Raw genomic sequence first — 25,000 nt, forward strand, 5'->3', positions numbered from 1 at the left:
TATTATCAGTGGGAGAAGACAGAGTTTAAACTGGAGCACAGGAAGTCTGTTCGAAAGGAGGCGGGGTTTAAACTGGAGCACAGGAAGTCTGTTTGAAAGGAGGCGGGGTTTACACTGGAGTTTAAAAAGAAAAAGGTGATTTGTAGTTGTGATGCTGTTATAAACCTGACGGTTTGGATCTCTGCTCTTTAATCCAGAACTGTTCTCATCAAACATTTGTTTTAAAATCTCCCTAAATTGTTCCCTGACAAAGTAAATGTGCAGCACTTTGATATTTGAAGATATTTTAAGCTGACAACGGACGGAAAAAAATAAAAATCTATTTCAGGCTTCAGACTGAGAGGATGAAAAGAAGATTTTTCTTCTCACAAGTTTGACTCCAATATAAATATAAAACCTGAGACTTTCAGAGTATAAGCAGCGTTTAAAACATCAGAGAGGCGTCCGTGGCGTTGCCCGTTCAGGCCCGCGGTCTGGTATCAGTGACCCCCCCCCCCCCCCTCCCTCCCCAATTCTCCATTCTGCTGTGGCTGCAGTGTTGCCATGGTAACGCTGCCACCAGCCTCACGCAGTCCACCGTCTCTCCGCGTCCTTCGGAAAACATTTTTTTTAAATAAAAACCATAAAAGGAAATATAAACACAGCTAATTAAACACATCACGAAATGAACAGTTCTGTTTTATCTCTCCGCCGGTTCAGCAGCAGATTCAGAAGCAGCGTTTGCGTCGGACTACAAGCTGAAATAAAAAGTCTGATGTCATCTCCAGATGATTAATATTCAAACCTGCTCTCATCACGGAGCCGTTTACTGTTAATCACGTGGAGATTCCTGGAGGTCCGACGTCCTGACGAGGACCCGTCCTTTTATTAAAGGCTTCTCTCTCATCATCACTTTCATGATCGTCCCTCTTCCCCTCCGTCGATATCTCCATCCTCTCTTCTTCTTCTCTTTTCTTTTTCTGCCCCCCTGAACTTTCCCGTCTCCTCCCGGCTGACAGCGAGACGTTATTCCGTAAAGGTCGACGGATGATTGGCGGCTCTGACGTCTGATGACTTCCGTCTTTCTCATTTGTGACTGAAGAGGGCACCGAGAACATTTTACAGCAGCATGTATCTCACATGCTTCTGTTCCTCGTGTTTTGCTAAAGTAGGTCACCGTCGCTGCAAAAAAAAGCGAAGCCGCTCGAGGAGCTTCAGCTTCACATTTCACTTCCCTCCATTGTTCAGGCTCGTTATACAAATCCACATCGTGATGTTTCACCTTCACACAAAAAAAACCAACAGTTCTTGTGTTTCTTGGCAGTCGCTCCTCTGGAGGTCACATGACCGTGGTGAGGTGATGTTCGTGGTGTCAGGAATGATTGACAGGTGGTGCTGGTACCGCTCAGATCCGTGTGACCGGCCTGCAAACACACCGACGGGTGAAAACCGAACTACCGATCGTCCCCAGAACAAGACGTTCATCGGTCGTTGTGTTTTTTTTGATGCAATTAATAGAATAACGAACTTATTGATCCAACCTGCTGGATTCATATTAATATATTAATATAAATAAGTACAATAATTAATATAAAAGTACAAAAACTTCTGACTTAAAAGTGTTTTTTTTTTTTATGACCATATTTGGATGAGCTGGGGGAGGAGCCAGCAGTTTGATCTGATTGGAAACCTGACGATACTACGTCCCGCCCACCGATAGCTGTAACCTGACTGCACCACAGGCCTGTCAATCAAACAGACATGCCGACCTTTATCACACGTTTCAAAGGAAATACTTAAATCCCACATTGATACATTTAAAATAGAGAAACGTGGTTTGAATCTCTCTCCTGCCTTCATGTCTCTTTGAGTCTTTCACCTCCTTTACCTCAATTTAAAATCCACTTTCCTACGCTGGCGGAGGAGACAGATGAGTCCCTCCTCTCCTCTCTCCACCTTCCACCTCCTGCTCGGCCGGCAGTCACTTAACGAGAGACTTCATCCGTCTCCGTCTCTGTCTCCGTCTCCGTCTCCGTCCTTCACTACACACTCTTTCATCTGAATTCATCCTCGTCACTTCAGAGTCTTCTTCCCTCCGTGAATCCTCAGTCCATTTTCTCCTTCAGCTCGTTCAGCTGCTGAATTCATCCTGAATGTAATAACGAACTGAACGAACCCTGAATCCAGACGGAGGGAAAGTTCTGCTGCTGCGTTTATATTTTAACTCATCCTACATTTTATAAAGCACAAATAGTGTTGAAAGTGATTCCAACACTGTAACTTCAGCAGTTCTTGACAGCTTGACAACTTAGTAAGACGGCAGTTTGTCGTCCTGTTTTCAGACACTTGTTTTGAGACCTTGTGAATATTTAGAGCCTCATTAAAGAAAGAAAAACGAAGAGGAGGATTTTTATTTTTATTTTGCACCAATGAGATGACGTCTCTTCCAACCGCACAAACGTAGTTTGTTAATAAGTATCAGGACTTTGAAGAGATTGTTCACGAACTTGGAGGAAAATATCTGGAAATGGACAGATGTTAATGGTATCCATGGTTACACATGTTGTATCACCAGACACCTGATCCAGCTGTTTGAAGCTGAAGGGGCGGAGCTTCCTTCTCAACCTTTGTGTTCGTGTTCTTCTTAAAGCTGTTTGTAACTTAGCTGCTCCTCTGGAATAAAAAGACTTTCAAGACACTTTGAAATCGACAGATTTAATAAAAAATAAAAAATAAAATACTTCGCACGACTTCACGGTCCGTCGGATGTGTTTTTCATCAGATTGAAACTTTGTCTCGTCCCTCAAACATCATGTGATCCAGTTTCTGAGGTAAAAACGTTGAAAGATTTCAGTTCTCACTCACTCACTTCCTGTCCTCCTCCTCCTCCTCCTCCTCCTCCTCCTTCTCCCCCCCCCCACCCCCCCCCTCCAGGTACCAGCCCGCTGGACAGCCCTCGAAACTTCTCCCCCAACACGGCCGCACACTTCTCCTTCGTTCCCGCCCGCAGGTGAGCCAGTTGCACATCGCACATACACACGCGTGTTGCATGACATGACATCACAAGCTGTCGTAAACCCAGACAGATATGACATTTTAAAAATCCATCCAATCAGAGCTCTGAACATCTTCTTCATCTTCCTCCTCGCTCCCTCCAATCCTGCAACACACATACACAACTGGAGCTTTTAGAAAATCTCGAACGGCAGCTTCACGCACGGCTAATTTGTGTGAAATTAAAAGAAGCTGAAGTGGATGAGGCGCTCCTCGATATCTGTGAGAGGAGGAGGAGGAGGAGGAGGAGGAGGAGGTGGCGGCGGCTGTCACTGAAACTCACGTTAATAAACCTCTTATCTGTCTGGGCTCTCAGCACACACAGTCATTACAGAGGAGAACGAGTCGAGTGTGTGTGTGTGTGTGTGTGTGTGTGTGTGTGTGTGTGTGTGTGTGTGTGTGTGTGTGTGTGTGTGTGTGTGTGTGTGTGTGTGTGTGTGTGTCCACGCTGTAGATAACAGAAGCTATCCAGAAGTTTGACATTATGGAAAAGAAATTCCTTTTTTTTAAATCCTCATTGAGAAAGATTATGTTTCCACGGTAACGCACCTCTTCTGAGCTGGAACCCTTGGGGCTCAAATTACCGTGACAACATCATCAAATTTGATTTGAAAATGGAAATCTCTTCCTGTCCGGCCGCTGACCTCACAGCTGCAGCAGCGACTCTCTGTGACCACAGTGACACCCGGTGGTGGGCTGTGGTACGACGGGCTGCTTTAACTTCTGGTTATATTATTCATTTGAATCACAAACTAAGATTAGAAAGAAGTTTAAGCGGATAAATCCTATAAGAACCTCGTTTAGCTCTTTATTTATTATATTTCTGGTCCTTTAATAAACTTTTATGGAGCATTATTTTTGTATTTTGTATAATTCACATTTTACTATTTCAAATTAAAGTGCACAAACGATTAAAAAATATATCGTCTTTGAAGATTTGTTGAATTTTTACAGTTTAACGATTCGATTTTCTATTTTTCCTGAATTACTTCAGTCAATAAACATTAATTCAGGTGTGGCAGTCGTCTGGTGTGTGTGTGTGTGTGTGTGTGTGTGTGTGTGTGTGTGTGTGTGTGTGCGTGTGTGTGTGCGTGTGTGTGTGTGTGTGCGTGTGTGTGTGTGTGTGTGTGTGTGTGTGTGTGTGTGTGTGTGTGTGTGTGTGTATGAGACTGACAGCTGCTAACAGATATAAATAGAAACCCCCCCTTGTCTTGTTTCCCCCACAGTCACGGACACAGGGCCGACAGGTAACTTCTCAGTTTTGACCTTTGACCTATTTTTTTCCCACCTCCTTCTTCCTGCTGCCACCTTCCTGCCCTCCATCCTGCATGGCCGAGCGCGCACACACACACACACACACACACACACACACAAGAAACTGCTGATGCGTTTAGAGGACCTCTGTAAATTGCAGCTACAGAAAATAACCTGGTTTTACTCTGATGATGAAGATTTATAATCGATTTATTTATTTTTTTTCCAAGTTTTTTTAAATAAAGAAAATTGTCGTTCAGGAACCAGTAAGTCTCGCTTCCAAACCCCGAACAACAGATCAGAGTTTCTACAGAAAATAACAGCTGTTTTAGATGTGAGGGAGCAGACAGGTCAGAGACCCCAACTCCCATCATGCTTCACTCTTGTACTTGATTCCTTGTTATACTCGTCTCCTCTGCTGTGTGTGACGGTGCCTCCTCTCTGTGGACTCTGTGTGTGAGTGTGTGTGTGTCTGTGTGTGTGTGTGTGTTATCTCATGTCTTCTCTCTGTCTGTCCTCTGCAGGACGGATGGACGCCGCTGGTCTCTGGCGTCGCTGCCGTCCTCTGGTTACGGCACCAACACGCCCAGTTCCACCGTCTCGGTAAATATCTTTATGATACTTTATGTTTCTGCACGAACGTCTTTTATAAAGTGGTGACGCTACTGAAGCTCCTCCTCCTCCTCTTTGGACGAGCTGGGGGAGGAGCCAGCGGTGGATCTGACCGATCTGATCGGAAACCTGACGATACTACGTCCCGCCCACCAATAGCTGTAACCTGACTGCACCACAGGCCTGTCAATCAAACAGACACGCCCCCAAAAACAGGTCTTCTTGAATCTTCTTTTCTAATGAATGAGGGATTATTTTCAGATGGACCTCCAGAAAACTAATAAGAAGGAGTGACTTTAGCTAACAACACCGAGATAACTGATGGACACATTTTATTCACTTTGGATTTGATGAGAGAAGTTGAATGGGAGTCTATGGAGCCGGAGGCTGTTTGGAGCCGACCTCTAGTGGCACTCGCTGGTATTGCAGCTTTAAGGCCTCATTTTTCAGACCTGGAAGCTACGAACTCTTTTATATCCAGTTTATGGTTTAAACTCCTCCCACTCCTCCTCATACTCCCATCAGTGCTGGATGTAACCTGCTACTCCTGTTTCCTCCTCCTCTCCCTCGTTAACCCTCCGACCCGGTCCAGTCCTAACCCCCCGCCCCGCCTCCCCGCTGCAGTAGCTCCAGTGCTGGTTGTAATCTGTGCTCCCTCTTTGCTCCTCCTCTCACAGTCCTCCTGTTCATCTCAGGAGAAGCTGCACCAGCTGCCCTTCCAGCCGACGCCCGACGAGCTGCACTTCCTCACCAAGCACTTCAGCTCCGAGAGCATCACGGACGAGGAGGGCCGGCGCTCGCCCGCCATGAGACCGCGCTCCCGCAGCCTCAGGTAGGAGCTCTGACACCAAACTAACACCTGCTGCATTAAAGTGCTTCTCCATGACGGAGCGAGAAAAAACACACATGGACTCCAAACAATCTGCTGCTCCGGGTTTGGAGGGTTCTTCTGTGTTGTCGAGGTTTGTGGTTTGGTTGCAGCGTGATGACGCACGCTGGATGTTAAACAGCTGCGAGAGTGTTAGGTTCACATATCCAAAGCCATGAATGTCCTGAAACAAATGCAATCTGTTATGACCAAAGACCACCTTGGCATAGGGAGCTGGGATATATATTCCTGGTTGACTACAGGCCCATGGTGGCATATGTTACTGAAGATATTCATGCCTGTACTCATGGTGTTGATAATATTCTGTGTACTCATAAGTTGTGTTATTCCTTGTCTACGGATGATGATGCAGAAGATGGTGGCAAACACATTCTTTAATTATATGCTCCTACAGCAATATGAACGAGATCCCCCTGAAAATGAGTGAAATGATTCCAAGGTCTAAAATGATGCATACTCACAGATGAACAGATTCGATTTCTGGAGGTCAAAGGTCATGTCATGAAACACGCCATAATTCTGACGCTTATTATGACAAAATTATGAAGTGATGATGTTTTATTTTCAAAAAGTTCAAAGGTCAGCTTCATTGTGATGAACATAATGTTTGTGTCCATCATTCAGCAGCGTAATGAAGGAAACAAACTGGTGCTAGACTTGGTTTAAACTGGTGTAAGACTTGGTTTAAACTGGTTTAAACTGGTGACTTGGTTTAAACTGGTGTTAGACTTGGTTTAAACTGGTTTAAACTGGTGACTTGGTTTAAACTGGTGCTAGACTTGGTTTAAACTGGTGTAAGACTTGGTTTAAACTGGTTTAAACTGGTGACTTGGTTTAAACTGGTGTTAGACTTGGTTTAAACTGGTGCTAGACTTGGTTTAAACTGGTGTAAGACTTGGTTTAAACTGGTTTAAACTGGTGACTTGGTTTAAACTGGTGTTAGACTTGGTTTAAACTGGTGCTAGACTTGGTTTAAACTGGTGTAAGACTTGGTTTAAACTGGTTTAAACTGGTGACTTGGTTTAAACTGGTGTTAGACTTGGTTTAAACTGGTGCTAGACTTGGCTTAAACTGGTTTAAACTGGTGACTTGGTTTAAACTGGTGTAAGACTTGGTTTGGTTGTGTTTGTGTGTGTTTGTGTGCGTGTCTGTGTGTTTGTGTGTGTGTCTGTGTGTGTTTGTGTGCGTGTCTGTGTGTGTGTGTGTGTGTGTGTGTGTGTGTGTGTGTGTGTGTGTGTGTGTGTGTGTGTGTGTCAGTCATCAGAAAGGTCAGGCTCCTCTATTAAAGGTGTGAATGAGTCGAACCTTCAGCTCACCTGTCCGTCAGTCCGTTTCCGTTTCAGATCTTCTTCCTCTCTGTCGTTCCTCCGTAGATCCTTTTCTTAGTCTTTTTTTCTGTTTCCATCATATTTTGCGTCTCCATTCGGTCTCCCACCTTCATCATCCTCCTTCGTCTCAGCAGCTCCCTCCTCATCTTCCTCATCTTCCTCTCTTCCTCTTCACACTGAGTGATTGAATTCTTTCATCCTGTGAGATGAAAGCAGGCGAAGCAGTGTTGCATGGTGGGTATCTGATTAGAGTCCCACTGTGTTTGTTGATTGATGTCAGGCCCTGTGTGTGTGTGTGTGTGTGTGTGTGTGTGTGTGTGTGTGTGTGTGTGTGTGTGTGTGTGTGTGTGTGTGTGTGTGTGTCATCTCAGGTGATGTATAGCCTCGTCTAACCTTGTTGTGTTCGTCCTGTCAAAATACAAAATCCCCAAAAGATAATGTTGTTGATGTTCACAGTAGAAAAAGTTAAAAACATTTTGAGACTAAGATGTAAAATGTTCCAGCTTTGATCAGAGATATAATCCGTCCCTCCAGGAGGGTTTTTTTGTGATTGTATCGATCAAAACCATTTTGATTTTGAAGTAATTTTAGTTTTAAGTGAGTTTTTTGCATAAAAGTCGAGAAAGAAAAATATATTTTTAAAGCTCCGCCTGATAAAAGAATAAATATGTAATCACTTCCTGTGATAATAATCATGCTGCAAGATCACAGAAATATTTCAGTTCTAGTCTTTTTTTAAATGTATTAATTGAACTAATACAACAGCCTTTCAAAATAAGAGCTTTAGATGCTGTTCATGTTCATTCAACACATTGACCTGCTGGATGAAACAAACAAAGTGCAACTGGATGTGTGTAAAAAACTAATTCAACATCCAGTAATATGTCATCACGTCCTTTAATAGTCAGCTTTTAATTTGAAAATCTTCAAAATCATTTGCTGATGAGGATTTATTTGTCAATAAAGTGAGTTTTTATTTGAAAAGATTTACTTTATGATGTCAATACGCCATGACGACATTTTTTGGCGGGAATTAGAAAAAAAAAAGTGCGTTAATTATCTTGATTTCCTGTTAAAGGACTGAATAATAAAAAGCTGACAGAAGCGAGCTGCTGTAATTAGAAAAGATGACTGTGAGCAAGTTCTTCTACAAAGACGTGACTTTGAGAAGTGTCCCCCCCCCCCCCCCCCGCCCCCACCGCTCCCACCCCCCGTGGTGTGCCGGGTGAACGAGCCTCAGCGGAGAGTCGTATTAGTCCGACGGCAGCAGAGTGCCATTAAGAATCTGTTAATGAGCAACAGGAAGCTGCAGAAGGAGAACGCTGAGACCGAAGAGGAGGCGAGTGAGAGCAGGAAGAAGTGGAAGAAATGAAGTGAGTGAGAGGAGGTGATGATGATGAGGATGATGATGATGAGGATGATTGGACCCAGGAGGAGAGAGAAAGAAGTGTCGAATAAATGAGTGCGAGCTGCAGAGCTCGATTATATGCTAATTTAATGGCTCGGGCCGCGAGCGACTCGTCTCGCTCTCTCTTTGTTCGTCTCATTTTGATTCCTCTCCTCCTCTCGGCTCCTTCTTTACTCTCCACTTTAGTTTCTTTTAGTTCATCATCACTCATTCACACACACCTCATCCGTCCGCCTCCTTCCTCCTACTTGTGCCTCGTACTTTTTTTTTTTTTTCATCATGTAGTGGCTCAAAAGTTTCTTTATTTTCTGAAGCCATTAAAACTATGAAGTGACACATTTGGATTTAAATGAAGAATAAACTTCAAATAATAAATAAGTGTTTTGACAGAAATGTCCAAATCTCTCTTAAATACTTGTCAGCCAATCAGTGCTGAGAATAGTGATTTCAATTAATATTCCACTTATCTTACATGTCGTTAATAATTCTTACTTGTTGAATAAAATTTAAATATCTAGCGTAAATATGTCCAATTGAAATTAAAATGTGGCTCAAAAGACTAAGATGACACAAGTGCAGGTGGAGTCGAGTTTCGAGTGTAATACCACTGAGCGGCCACTAGGGGCTCCAATAGCGCCCCATTGAAAAAGCATTAAGTTCTCTCCTGGAATACAAAGTCAGTAAATGAACAAAAACAGGAGCAGAAAACAGAAAGAGGAGATTTCTTAATAAATAAAGTTCGACGTGTTGGAGACAGAAAATAATACAGTTTTTAAAATTTAAAAAGCAAACATGTTTAACTTGCACAATATTTAGAGGTGTCAGGAGATTTCAACAGAGAGGCTTTCAGTGGGAGCATAAATATCATCTCACACACACACACACACACACACACACACTCACACACACTCTCACACACACACACACGCACTCACACGCACTCACACACACACACTCTCTCACACACACACACACACACACTCACACGCACTCACACACACACACACACACACACACACACACACACTCTCACGCACTCACACACACACACACTCACACACACACACACACACTCACACACGCACTCACACACACACACACACTCTCACACACACACACACACACACACACACACACACACACACACACACACTCTCACACACACACACACACACACACACACACACACACAGACACACACACACACACACCTCATCCAGCTCTCCGTCACGCTCAATTAGGTGTCTCATTTCCCGAGTCGCACCACCTCAGTTGTGAAGCATCAATGTTATTTTTCTCACACACACACACACACACACACACACACACACACACACACACACACACACACACACACACACACACTGCCCCCCCGTCTCACCACCACCATCTGATTCACTGTCTCATCTGATTTACTTCCATTAAACTCTCCACCAATCAGCTGCTTTGCATTTTGAGTGCCTTTTGTCGCGTGTGACATCACCACTCAGAGACTCGCCGTTTTTAATTCTCCAACCTTTCATCCTGTATTTTATCCCATCGATGTTTTTCCGTCTCGTGTCTCCGTGGTAACTTTTGAACCGCAGCTTTCACACCAACACAAAAAAAAAAAAGAGCTGAACTTCGTCTCCGAGGTCGTTTCTCAAAATAATGACGAAGACGTTTTTTCGCCAGGATCGCCGCGAGGCGGTTTTTTATTTCCCATTACGGCAGAAAAATGGCCGATCTCTAATTAGCCTTTGTCTGGCTTCCTCGTGTTATTCATCCGGGGGATTTTCTCTCGACCTCCGCCGCCGCCGCTCGCTCCGAACGGGAGATTTATTTTAATAACGTCTCGGAGCCACGAGCAGACACCAGGAAGATAGTCTGTGAAAATTAAAGAACCTACATAACAGCCTCGGGCTCTGAGTCCGTCTCCGCTCGGGCTCTGATTGATTTCTCTCTTTTCAGGGAAACACGAGACGTGAGAGTTTAAAAGTTGAGAGTGTCGATGCTGCAGGTGACCAGGAAGTGTTTACAAAACTACTCTCTTCTTAAACTAATGTTTTGTTTCACCAATTAATTCTGTTTTACGACGTGTTAAAGGTCCCATTTTGCATAAATTCAGATTTCTAGATTATTATTTATTTTTATTTTTTTTATAAAACAGGTGTAAATACTGTCAAAGTGTCAAAATGCTCAGTCCAAAGAGAAGTTCTCAGTTTGCCTTCACAGATCGTCCAGTTTGGACTTCTGTAAGTTTGTGATGTCACAAATCTATGATGATGTCATATGTCCGCCCTCAGCATGACCAACCCTCCGATCTTTTATCGAGAAGAAAGTGTTCACGTCATCGCAGCGCTTGCAGGCTACAAAGATGAAGAAAACATGTGATTGGCCTGAGCGTGCGTCACTCTTAAAACAGCCAGCCAATCAGAGGAGAGCGTCGTTGAGATGAGCGCGTCTTAAAGACGCAGACACAAAACAGCCTGTTGGTGGCGGAGCTGCACAGAGACGTTTTTTTCAGGGATGTTCAGGAGAAAAAATATCTTGTGGATCTTAAAGCTGCAAATAAATGTGAAACATTGGACCTTTATGTTTTCATCAATAAAACTATTTAACTGCAGATGTTTCAAAATAGAAGCCCCCCCCCAAAAAAATGTGTCAGTGTCCTTTGAGACACTTTAAGTGAGAAATATCAGTCAGACATGTTGATTTTAATAAACAGGAGATTAAAAAGTAGAAATAAAGTAATAACAACGTCGACTTTATTTATAACGTTATATTCTCTGAGGAAATTATCCTGCAGACGCATGAAACACGGACGTCATGTTGTCTTCGAAATGAGACAAATAAAACTTAATAAAATACATAACGCATATTAAAAATATAGGTTTAAGCTTTCATAAATAAGTAAATATTAAAATGTAATTTATTGATCATTTCTATTGATCCTTCTGTGAATATAAAAAAAAGCTGTTTAAAACAAAGACCCTCAGTTGTGTTCTGTATTTTGTGTGTGTGCGTCTCTGTGTGTACCACCTGTCAGTGTGTGTGTGTGTGTGTGTGTGTGTGTGTGTGTGTGTGTGTGTGTGTGTGTGTGTGTGTGTGTGTGTGTGTGTGTACCACCTGTCAGTGTGTGTTGCCGTGGTGATAAACGGCCTCCGTTCGTGTGTCACGTTCATGCTGCTCTCGCTCCCATTAAGCTGATAATTGGACTTTGAGCTGTCGATGGATGACTTAAAGCATTACCTCATCGCACAGGTCACGTGTGTGCGTGTGCGTTAGCGTGTGCACCGATGACTCATGTAGCACAAACAAAGATGATTTATTTATTTATCACCTCGATTTGTTTTGTAGAAGAATTCTGTTGATAGTATTTTGTATTCTGTTTTAAATTTTGCTACTTATATATTTTTTTAATCACATTTTTTTAAAGTCATTTCATTTGACTTTTTTTCGAGGTCTTTTATGTGCCGAGAAGAAGATGAAGTTTTTACTCATTTTATTTACAAAGTTTTGTTTGTTGTTTTTGAGTAAAAATCTTTGATTTCGTGACTTGGACTGTTTATGAGCTCGTTGGCTGCTGAAAACAAGAAGCAAACAAACAAACAACATTTTATAACGACGGGTTTCTTCGAGGAAAAACGGAACAAGAATACACGATGATTCATTAACATGGAGGATACGGAGAGGTGAATGTTTACTGAGGGAATGAATAATGCAGCGGACTAACAAAGCCTAAAATTGACAAGGATGAAATCTTACACAAACACACACACACACACAAACACACACACAAACACACACACACAAACACACAAACACACACACACACGTTACCTGTCACCTGTCATCAGCTCACATCCCTGAAGGTGAGATGCAGAAAGGTCGAGGACGATGCTGCTGTCTCCGTAGAGGACGGCTGGACGGACGCTTTCTCCTGATAGAGTAAAAAAAAAAAACAACAGAGATGACGTTTCCCGGGAGACGAGACACACGGACAGAAAATGGACTCGTCAGAGTGAGAGACAGATGGATTTCTACTCCGTTAGAGCCGAGACGTCCCCGAGGACTGATGGACGCTCGGCAGTCCGGTTTATTAACCGACACACACACACACACACACACACACACACACACACACACACACACACACACACATAGCTGTCCTCCAGAGTTGTGTGTGTGTGTGTGCAGCCATGTGACTCCACAGGTTGTCACGGTTACCGGTTTACAGCGCTGGAGACGAGCGTATGATGAAGACCCCGAGGTCCCGTTTAGTTTCGGTCACGTCCGGGCTGCTCAGATCAGGAGCTTCACAACACTTCTGCTGCGTTCAGGTTGTTTTCATCCAGCTGGCTGTTTCCCCCCCGAGAAGATCAAATCCCAGAAGTCCATCCAGACGTCACGCTGAACCTGCAGATGTCTCTTTCCTGTCTTTCCTCGATTCACAGCTTTGTTGGAAACAAATATCTCAAAAATCTGGGTCATCCACTCCAGATGTGTCGGAGGAATCTTTTGTGTAAACACCTGGATTTATCTCTCTGGATGACGTCATACCTTCGGCACTGAAGCCACGACGTCATCTTCACTATAAACTTTGATTTACTAATAATTGGTGATTATTATTTTCATGGCAGGCGGTTCATTTATTAATAAATATTCTAATAATCATAGTCCAGCACAGAAACTGAAAGAAAACCCTCAGTTCTAAACTTAAAGTACAATTCTGATGTACTTTCACTAATTATTTACTTGTTTTCCTACTTTCTTCTTTTACTCTGCTTTTATTTTGAAGGCAGATATTTTACTTTGTATTCCACTACATATATTTTAAACCGTTATTTTGCAGTCACCTTATTAATATACTCTATTATTATATTTTAAACTCAAACTGCAACATTAAAAATGCACACATTAATAAATCAATAGTTATATTCAAGTTTAGATACTTTAAGTATTATTTTTTTCAGCAGTTTGACCGACGCGTCTTTATGTCGTCTCAGATTGATGAAATAAAAAGATGTTACTGGGTTTTTATTTTTATTTTTTGTTGCACAAAACGAATTCACTGACGAGTGAAACTGATCGAACTGTTTGTTTGGTTTCAGTCCCGGACGCTCGCCGGTGTCCTTCGACCACGAGATCATGATGATGAACCACGTGTACAAGGAGAGATTCCCCAAGGTTCGTACTATACACACACACACACACACACACACACACACACACACACACACACACACACACACACACACACACACACACACACACACACACACACACACACACACACACACACACACTTCCTGCAAAGAACAACACACATGGGAAATATACTTTACTTGAGGTTTTGCTGCTAAAAAAACCCAAAAGGGTCGGTCAGGTTTTATTTTTTGGGGGCTTTTATTTTTGAAACAGCTACAGGAAGTGGTGAGTTTATAGGAGCAGCATTTGAATATAAAACCTTTGAATTTTCTCATTTTGTATCCAGTTTATGTACAAAAATATTTAGTTTTATGTTGTTTTGAAGATGTGATGTGATAAAAGTCACACGCAGGTTTATTTCATCACATTTTATTCTTTTATTTCAGGTCTGTGTCAAATATTCTCTTTTTGAATTATTAATTATTCAATTAGAAGTGATTTTCTCTAATATGTGACATTATCGTTTGCACATCTAGTTTTGTATGTCCCTCCTGGTGACTCATACCCCCCCTCCCACATCCTCCCCTCCCCCCCCTCCCCTTCCCTCCTCCCCTCAGGCGACGGCTCAGATGGAGGAGCGCCTGGCCGAGCTGCTCTCCTCCTCGGCCCCCGATAAGGTGTGCCCGCTGGCCGACGGGGTCCTGAGCTTCGTCCACCACCAGCTGATCGAGCTGTCCAGAGACTGCCTGGAGAAGAGCCGCGAGGACCTCATCACCTCGCGCTACTTCTACGAGCTGCAGGAGAACCTGGAGAAGCTGCTGCAAGATGTGAGTCCCGCTAGAAGAAAACTTCTTCTCTACGGTTCAGTTATTTTAGTTTTTTTTAGTTTGTATGTTTATATATGAAAAGTGTAAAAGCAAAATGCTTCTCAGGAAAATTAAGAAACAGGAGTTAAACAGAAAAGGTTCTTTTTTTATTTTATTACTTTTTAATTCATACAGTTAATTTACCAACATAAAAGATTCTAAAAGATTTTGACCAGAAAGATTTTTTTAAAGTATTTCAAAAACAAAAATAGCCCAAAAAAAATTAAAAGTTTATTTTCATTTCAATATTTAACAAATATGGACTTTTTTTTTAATAAAACACGAAAATCCTAAAACAATGTGTCACATGAGGCATAAACAAACCACAGGAAGATAAGGAAGAGTTAAAAAAAAAAAAAAAAGAGAGACTTCTGGAGCTTTAATTTAATGATTTTAAATTGTTGTAATAAAAAATACCAAAAGAGGAAAAAAACCTGCACCGACACACAAAAAGCAGCTCGAATAGAAACCTTCTCATTTCACACTCAAGTTAAACTGAAGTCTGACCGTCTTCTCAATAAAGACTTAATAGATGACATCATAGTGACCAGTGAACACGCTTATGAATCATTTTGGCCTTATTGCTGTTGTGTCACATGACTGATTTCCACCTCTGAAAGGTGAAACATCCAAAATAAGAAGCACGTTTCCAGTTTCCTGATTTATTACAAATAAATTAAGTTTATATAAATAAAATAAAAGCACCGTCCGACGAAGACGTCATGGCTGAGTCTCCGTCTTGGTCACGCTCGGGTCACCGTGGTAACGACTCACGGCACGAACACGTCTCCTCAGCTCGCCCCGAACATTCCAGCAGCCGTGTTTATTTCTACATGTGGGAACACACACATGTAAATATGTGTACGTGTGTGTGTGTGTGTGTGTGTGTGTGTGTGTGTGTGTGGTGACATCTCTATTAGCTCAGTTTCTGGAGGGGGGGGATCATGGCTCCCACCAGCCTCTTATTGACCTTCTGTTCTACTGGGACTCACACACAAAATATCTCTCAATCACACACACACACACACACACACACACACACACACACACACACACACACACACACACACACACACACACACACATCCTCCCCGATTTTAATTTCACACTCCAGCAGTCACTGGGGGCTGACAGATGACTCTCCCAGACGAGCAGGAGGGGCTGAGGAGGGTTTTTTGGGGATGGGCGGGGGTTGGAGGGGATTCCTCGGCGTCTGATTGGCCGGCGGGCTCACACAGACGATGTGGAGGAGGAGGGAGGTGAGGGGTGGGGTGGGGGGGTGAAGCCTGTTCGAATGCCTCTGGAAGGTGTGAGGAACTCAAACTTGAGCACATCTGGAAGAAGCAGCTCCACGACGACGAGGCTGCGACGGGACGGTGATGACATCACCACTTAGGCGGCGTTAGGTTGTTGTTGTTGGTTTTTGAGGATGAGGAGAAGATGAGGAGAAGATGAGGAGAGGATGAGGAGAGGATGAGGCTGTGAGCAGGTGGACGGAGGCGTCCCCCCCTCCCCACCTCACCGTGTCGTTTATGGACGATCCTCGCCGTCGGTTTGTTTTTTGGTCGGAGACATGTACCGCATCTCGTGGCAGAGGAGGCTGGAGGAGGAGGAGGAGGAGGAGGTGATGATGATGAGGAGGAGCGAGTGGAAGGTGTTCACGCACCGCTGGGACGAAGAGGACGACTTTACAGTTGAGTCGAGCTTGATTAACACAGTGATGATGATGATGATGATGAAGCTGCTCCTGATCAGTCGGACTCGGGGGCAGCGTTAACCCACGGTAACTTAATAAAATGTCTCTGAGCTGCTTTGCTTCTTCTTCAGGTGTGTTTTTGACTTCCTGTCTTATTTCCTAGCGACTCACCTGAAACAGAAGCAGCAGCTTGTGTGTGCGAGCGCTTCGTAACGAGGTCGAGCACAAACACATGAATTATTAAATCTCCTTGTAAGAGGCCAAATGCTGCCGCTGTGTTTGTTTTTGTTATGTAGCTTGTTAATAATTTAAACTGGAGTCATTCGGAGCCTTTTTCTGGATGTTGAGTTCAGAATGTTTCTTCAGACTTTGTGTTGTTGCTTTAAGTGACTTCAGTTCTTCTGCTGTTCATCAGTTAAAGCTCAGTTCACTAAAAACAAAACTCATTTTCTGTCCTACTCGGAGTGATTTCCAGGACAAACTTCATGATAACTCACTTTGTATTTATTTGATTTATACAATTTTGATCATTTTATTTGATTTAGTTTGTGAAGTTGTGTAAATCTAAAGAGGAAGGAGGTTAAAGAATTAAAAAATAGCTTGAATTTTGATGAACCGACCCTTTAATCCAATTTCAGGTGTTTAGTGTTTCAGTCGTTCGTCTTTGTCCTGCTTCCTCCATCCTCCCATCCTCCCTTCCTTCCTCCCTTCCTTCCTTCCTTCCTTCCTTCCTTCCTTCCTTCCTTCCTTCCTTCCTTCCTTTCTTCCTTCCTTTCTTCCTTTCTTCCTTCCTCCCTTCCCTCCTTCCTTCCTTCCTTCCTTCCTTCCTTTCTCCCTCCCTCCCTTCCTTCCTTATTTCCTTCCTTCCTTCCTTCCTTCCTTCCTTCCTTCCCTCTTTCCTTCCTTCCTTCTTTTCTTCCTCCCTTCCGTCCGTCCTTCCTTCCTTTCTCCCTCCCTCCCTCCCTCCCTCCCTCCCTTCCTTCCTTTCTCCCTCCCTCCCTCCCTCCCTTCTTTCCTTCCTTCCTTCCTTCCTTCCTTCCTTCCTTCCTTCCTTCCTTCCTTCCTTCCTTCCTTCTTTCCTTCCTTCCTTCTTTTCTTCCTCCCTTCCGTCCGTCCTTCCTTCCTTCCTTTCTTCCTCCCTTCCGTCCATCTTTCCTTCCTTTCTCCCTCCCTCCCTCCCTCCCTCCCTTCCTTCCTTCCTTCCTTCTTTCCTTCCTTCCTTCTTTCCTTCCTTCCTTCTTTTCTTCCTCCCTTCCGTCCGTCCTTCCTTCCTTCCTTTCTTCCTCCCTTCCGTCCATCTTTCCTTCCTTTCTCCCTCTCTCCCTTCCTTCCTTCCTTCTTCTCTCTGCTCGTGTCACGACCTCATTACAGAAGTCGCAGGAGGCCGACTCACCTCTCCTCGTCTTCTATCTCTCCTCCACCTTTACCCCTCTCCTCCTAGCTTCCTCTCCCTCATCCATCCCTGTCACTATGGCAACCTGCATCCAGCCATATCCCCCCCCTCTCTGGGAGACCCGTTTAGACTCCTGAAGGTCAGCTGAGGGCAGAGAGTGCTAACTCAGCGATCTGTCACTGCGACGTGTTTGTCGCAGGTCACACAGCTGTAAACATCTGCTTTTAATGGGCTCTCCTCCAGACTCAGGTGGAACATCACCTGCTGGAGGAGGACGCGATGACATCATCAAACGAGTTTTCAACTATTCCAACAACTCTCACCGAATAGAAACCGAAGAAGAAGAAGAAGGTTAATGGTTCTGCAGGTTCTGCGTTGGAAAAGAACTTTCTTTGGACTTAAAAATCTCGACTTTAAAAACTGACATTTCTACGTAGAAAATAAAATAAAACATAAATGATGTTATTTTAAATTAAAACCGTTTATTTCCTTTGAATCCAGCAACAAATTCAATCAGGTTTCATTTAATTATTCTGCATTATTATTACATATTATTATGAATCTCACAGTTAATGATACAACGAAGCATTTAACAGCCTGTAATTTAACACTTTAATGATCTCAAAGGAAATTACAGTATAAAATATAACAGTTATAGATTAAACTCGTTAAAATGAGCTACTGCTGCTTGCACAATAATCAGGAGCAATAATCAAATTATAAAAACAATAATAATCCTGTGATAATATGTTATAATTTAATGTACTTATACAAGATCTTTATTCTGTGTTTTGTCTTGGACTGGCCAATATATTGATATAATATCAATATTGTGATATGAGACGAGATATCATTAAAATAGAAGTGCTTTAAAATATTTACCACAATAAGAATTTCCAGCTTCAAACATTGTTTAGATAAAAAAACTTTGTTTTTTTAAATCGATGCATCCATGCGTGAATCGATAATGAAGACGTTCATCTTAGTTTGGCTGCAGGATTATTTAGAAAAAGATTAATCACATTCAAATATAAAAACATGAAAATGAGCATAATTCAGAAAACTGTAAAAGAATCCAACATCTTTAAGAATAACAGGAAAATCTGGCTGCTGTGGACTTTTACTGCCAACTTCTGCCGGGGAGACACACTGGTTAATTAGCCTGTGTGCAGTATGGCTCCGCCCCTCAGCTGTCCAGTACTCACCGATCACTGGCCTGTAGACTCACCTCACACACACACTTACATATTCACACACTCTGATACATATTAGTGTGCACATGCAGCACACACACACACACACACACACACACACACACACACACACACACACACACACACACACACACACACACACTCTCCTCCTCCCACCAGGTTTCATTACAGCTATAAATAATTCAGGGTCGGGGGCCCCGGGCTCCGTCAGACAAACAGCAACCAGTCAGACACGCTTTGTTTATGACACACACACACACACACACACACATATATTATAAAAACATACAGGCATGCTACATTCATAAATACATACACACAGGGGACCACACACACACACACACACACACACACACACACACACACACACACACACACACACACACACACACACACACACACACACACACACACACCCCTGAGAGTGAAACATGTTTTACAGTGGGTGGTTTGTAATTGTTACTGCTTGCATTTCACACACTCACTCACACACACACACACACACACACTCACACACACTCACACACACACACACACACACACACACTCACACACACACACACACACACACACACACACACACACACCCCCTCTCGTCCTCCTGTCTTTCCGGGGTCGGTGTCGGCTCCAGTGGGCTGCTGGGTAAATTGCTCCGTCTCCACGCTGTCAGACGTTTCTCGGTGGATGTCAGGCGGCGGAGGCGGAGCTCCGTCTCACTCAGGTCACCTCTCAGGTGTTCGTCCTCCTTCTGCTCCGACTATGAAGGACAAACAAGGTCGTCAAAATTCAGCAGGATGAATTATTTAAGATGTGATTAAAGATAATGAATAGGTATAATTACGGGGGATCGCCAAGAGGGAATAAATGCATTAAAAAACCTCCGTCATGTGTTTTTCCTGTCCGATATTATAATTTTAAAATGTTCCTCATGCTCTGTGTCTCGTGGTGTGTTCAGGCTCACGAGCGTTCGGAGAGCGTGGAGGTCACCTTCGTCACACAGCTGGTCAAGAAGCTGATGATCATCATCGCCCGACCCGCTCGTCTGCTGGAGTGTCTGGTGAGAAAAGAAACTTTTACTTTGAGACCAAACACGTTCTGACACTTTATAAATCTGCTTATTTATATTTCACAAAGAAATATGTTATGTTTTGACTCAATTAATAATTTAAAGCATTTCTTCACCTTATATAGCATGATGCATTATTATATGTTAAAATGAGCCACACAATAATCCAAAATAATAATCAAAATATGTAAACAATACTAATCCTCTGATATCTGAAAAATGAGGCCTTAAGCTGCAATACCAGCGAGTGCCACTAGAGGTCGGCTCCAAAAAGCCTCCGGCTCCATAGACTCCCATTCAACTTCTCTCATCAAATCCAAAGTGAATAAAATGTGTCCATCAGTTATCTCGGTGTTGTTAGCTAAAGTCACTCCTTCTTATTAGTTTTCTGGAGGTCCATCTGAAAATAATCCCTCATTCATTAGAAAAGAAGATTCAAGAACACCTGTTTTTGGGGGCGTGTCTGTTTGATTGACAGGCCTGCGGTGCAGTTAGGTTACAGCTATCGGTGGGCGGGACGTAGTATCGTCAGGTTTCCAATCAGATCGGTCAGATCCACCTCTGGCTCCTCCCCCAGCTCGTCCAAATATGGTCACTTCCTGCTCCGAACAAACCAACGGGTGACGTCACCCGCTTTAAACACAGAATACTTCAACATAAATCATAACAGCACGTAAGACGACTGTAACCACGGAGCAAAAAATCTAATATTAGACGTGTTAACATTTTAATTTTTTATTATTTTTGATAATATGTGACTAATTCAGTGCTGAATATCATCAGCCCTCTTTTTAATAAACCTTCGTCCTCCACAGTCAGTCCTTCGATTACGCTGCTGTAAATTAAAACCCGTTTGAAACGCGCCGATGAAAAAAATATGAGCAGAATTAAGTGGAATAGCTTTTTTCATATTGTGAAGCTCGACTGCTCGCGTGATTAATAAACAATTTAGAGCTTCCTGCTCCTCAGTGTGAAGTGATTCAACCACAGCAATTCATTTAGGGGCTTCCTCTGAGGATTTTAAATCTCTCTCACACACACACACACACACACACACACACACACACACACACACACACACACATTACCACCTCTCAGCAGCGCCTCATTTATGACTGTGCAGAGCCTCTCATCTGCACTGTAAATGTGTGTGTAGCAGCTGAATGTCTTTGTTAGAGGACACAGGAGTCCATAACTGTCTCACACTACAACAAAGCGTGAAATAGACACGCTCAGCGCTGTGACAGTTAAATGTTTTCCTGTAGCGGCTGAAGATTAAACTGTTTGCACTTACGCACGTGTAAGTTTCATGCTTGCAAAAACGTGTAACTTTCACGCCGAGACACCCCAAAGCGTGGCCATCTCACGTTTCGCTGTCGTGGACAGGCGTGTCTATTTCACGCTTTGCCACCGTCCATCCGCGTCCTCGAGTCGAGGGTTCGTTATCCAGTCAGGAGTTTTTTTGGGGGGAGTTTAAATCAAATATGAGACCGAGCGCTACAATTAACTCTGAAAGATGGTGAATAAAAATCAAATTCTGTTTCTCTTCAAGACTTAGGAGGTTCATATTTTTGTTAAATTGTACACATTTGATCTGGATTATACGTCCTGTTGGGTTCGGGTCTTAAATCCCTCCTTCCTCCTCACACTCTTCCCCCTCTTCACACTCTTCCTCCTCTTCTCGCTCTTCCTCCTCCTGCCTTCCTCCCTCCTCTGCAGGAGTTCGACCCGGAGGAGTTCTACCACCTGTTGGAAGCAGCGGAGGGTCATGCCAAGGAGGGTCAGGGCATCAAGTCCGACATCCCCCGATACATCATCAGCCAGCTGGGCCTCACCAGGGACCCTCTGGAGGGTAACAAGCACCGAGAACTCACTTCTTTTAATTTCAATATTCCTTTAATAACACCTTTAATAATACCTTTAATAATACCTTTTTAACACCTTTAATAACACCTTTATAACACCTTCAATAACACCTTTATAACACCTTCAATAACACCTTTAATAACACCTTTATAACACCTTCAATAACACCTTTAATAACACCTTTAATAATACCTTTAATAACACATTTAATAACACCTTTAATAATACCTTTAATAACACCTTTAATAATACCTTTATAACACCTTCAATAACACCTTTAATAACACCTTTATAACACCTTCAATAACACCTTTAATAATACCTTTAATAACACATTTAATAACACCCTTAATAATACCTTTAATAACACCTTTAATAGCACCTTTAATAATACCTTTAATAACACATTTAATAGCACCTTTAATAATACCTTTAATAACACCTTTAATAACACCTTTAATAAAACCTTTAATAACACCTTTAATAATATAATAACACCTCTAATAACACCTTTAATAATATAATAACACCTTTAATAACACCTTTAATAATACCTTTAAAAACACCTTTAATAATATAATAACACCTCTAATAACACCTTTAATAACACCTTTAATAACACCTTTAAAAACACCTTTAATAATATAATAACACCTTTAATAACACCTTTAAAAACACCTTTAATAATATAATAACACCTTTAATAACACCTTTAATAATACCTTTAAAAACACCTTTAATAATATAATAACACCTCTAATAACACCTTTAATAACACCTTTAATAACACCTTTAAAAACACCTTTAATAATATAATAACACCTTTAATAACACCTTTAATAACACCTTTAAAAACACCTTTAATAATATAATAACACCTTTAATAACACCTTCTGTTCTTAATAAACCGGATCCTCCGTCTCTTCAGAAATGACCCAGCTGAGCAGCTACGACAGCGGGAACCCAGAAACCCCGGAGACGGATGATTCGGTGGACGTGAGTACACGATCCATTTTTAATTCATTTCAAACACCAGGTAGAAACTTTGAGTTTTACTAAACTTTAGAGTTTAATCGTACACTTGTTCCTGTTTTCATCCTGTTTTCTGGCCGTGTTTGTTCCAGAGTCGAGGAACCGGCGTCCCGGCTGCTCCCCCGCAGACCAAAACCAAAACCCCCCGAGAGGAAGACTTCGAGAACATCAAGCTGATCAGTAACGGAGCGTACGGGTACGACGGCTTCAGCCCGCTGGTTTATCAGCTGCTACCCGCCGGCTTGAATATCAAACAGCGTGAATGTGTTTGCCGCCCCGCAGCGCCGTGTTCCTGGTCCGACACAAGGAGACCCGGCAGCGCTTCGCCATGAAGAAGATCAACAAGCAGAACCTGATCCTGAGGAACCAGATCCAGCAGGCCTTCGTGGAGCGCGACATCCTCACCTTCGCCGAGAACCCCTTCGTGGTCTCCATGTTCTGCTCCTTCGAGACCCGGCGGCACCTGTGCATGGTGATGGAGTACGTGGAGGGTGAGTCCGTCGGTGTCGGTGTTTCGGTAGGCGTGTAACAGGCGTGTAACAGGCATGTAACAGGCGTGTTCCTCCGGCCTGCAGGCGGAGACTGCGCCACGCTGTTGAAGAACATCGGGGCGCTGCCCGTGGACATGGCTCGCATGTACTTCGCCGAGACCGTCCTGGCGCTGGAGTACCTTCACAACTACGGCATCGTGCACCGCGACCTCAAACCCGACAAGTACGACACCAACGCCGACGTCAGATCATCAGTCCTGCAACTCGCTGCTTTTTCCTCAATAATGGCAAAAACAAATACAAGTTTACGTGATTTTGGTGAAACTGTCTTTTCTCTGCTGCAGTCTTCTCATCACGTCCTTGGGACACATCAAGCTGACGGACTTCGGCCTCTCCAAGATCGGTTTGATGAGTCTGACCACCAATCTGTACGAAGGACACATCGAGAAGGACACCAGGGAGTTCCTGGACAAACAGGTTCCAGCTTTTTCTCTGCAACTTTGTTTTTTTGGGGGATTTTTTTTTTTTTGCAGAAACAAGGTGCTGAAACATGTCGCCGTCTCTGCAGGTGTGCGGCACTCCGGAGTACATCGCCCCCGAGGTGATCCTCCGGCAGGGCTACGGCAAGCCGGTGGACTGGTGGGCGATGGGCGTCATCCTGTACGAGTTCCTGGTGGGCTGCGCTCCGTTCTTCGGAGACACGCCGGAGGAGCTGTTCGGTCAGGTGATCAGCGGTGAGTCTCGAGTCATTTGTGGAGTTTGAAGTGAATTTTTTTCCAGTAAAATTGCAGGAAATTAGAAAAAAATTGCAAGTGGAGAATTTTTTTTAAAAAAAATAAAGTTTTAAGCGCTACCTGATAAAGGAATATATATATGTAATCTCTTCCTGTGATAATAATCATGCTGCACATCACAGAAATATTTTAGTTTTAACTAAACTAACTCTTATTGTGCTCTTATTTTGAAATCTGCTGTCAAAATAAGAGCTTTAGATGCTGTTTAATTCAACACTACTGGATGCACACGAACAAAGTTCCTTCGATAATAAACATTTAATTAGATCATTTTAATATGAAGAACACATTTCCTTCCTGTTTCTCCTCTGGTGAACAGAGATTTATTCAGTGATGAGGAGTTATTTTTATTAATAAAGCGAGTTTGGTTTTAAAAGATTTACTTTATGAAATCATACTTTGAGGTTCAGCTTCTGTTGATGAAATGTTTTGCAGAAAAATAGCGGGAATTTTAACAAATTGCGAGCTCCTGCAAATATTGCTGAGTTTGCTTTAATTTGCATTAATTATTATTGCAATTTCCTGACAAATAGCACGTTGGCAGTCGTCACCAAGTTTCCATCAGTAAAAATATTTTTATTTGTGTGTGTGTGTGTGTGTGTGTGTGTGTGTGTGTGTGTGTGTGTGTGTGTTAGATGAGATCATCTGGCCAGAGGAGGATGAAGCTCTTCCCCTGGAGGCTCAGGACCTCATCTGTAAGCTGCTGAGACAGAATCCTCTGGAGAGGCTGGGAACAGGTGACGAGACCGATTCAGAACATTTAATACAAAAGATGGAATAAAAGCCTCTTTTTGTTTTTTCCCTCATCAACTTTCTTCTTTCACCTGTTTGTGAAGTTGCTTCACTGTTTGATGTTTCTTCTTTTTCACCTGAATTCATCACATCAATGGTGTTGAAAGTATTTTTCATACGTGACAGATGTTGCACT

The 25,000-nt window shown here is 42.9% G+C and overlaps 1 protein-coding gene across 1 annotated transcript in view; it reads left to right on the plus strand.

The window, feature by feature from the left end:
- mast2 (microtubule associated serine/threonine kinase 2) overlaps positions 1–25,000 on the plus strand; it is a 118,133-nt gene that overhangs the window by 83,371 nt on the left and 9,762 nt on the right. The window contains 15 exon segments of the mRNA XM_069152908.1: positions 2,914–2,989; positions 4,260–4,280; positions 4,812–4,890; positions 5,577–5,731; positions 13,618–13,693; positions 14,272–14,481; positions 19,779–19,880; positions 21,609–21,741; positions 22,684–22,751; positions 22,880–22,983; positions 23,070–23,278; positions 23,363–23,501; positions 23,623–23,755; positions 23,847–24,012; positions 24,708–24,809. Coding sequence (XP_069009009.1) covers positions 2,914–2,989; positions 4,260–4,280; positions 4,812–4,890; positions 5,577–5,731; positions 13,618–13,693; positions 14,272–14,481; positions 19,779–19,880; positions 21,609–21,741; positions 22,684–22,751; positions 22,880–22,983; positions 23,070–23,278; positions 23,363–23,501; positions 23,623–23,755; positions 23,847–24,012; positions 24,708–24,809 — 1,773 coding nt within the window.

This window comes from Embiotoca jacksoni, unplaced genomic scaffold (assembly GCF_022577435.1).
Source record: "Embiotoca jacksoni isolate LCO1_2020_lvr unplaced genomic scaffold, fEmbJac1.0.p SCAF_19, whole genome shotgun sequence".
NCBI lineage: Eukaryota > Metazoa > Chordata > Actinopteri > Embiotocidae > Embiotoca > Embiotoca jacksoni.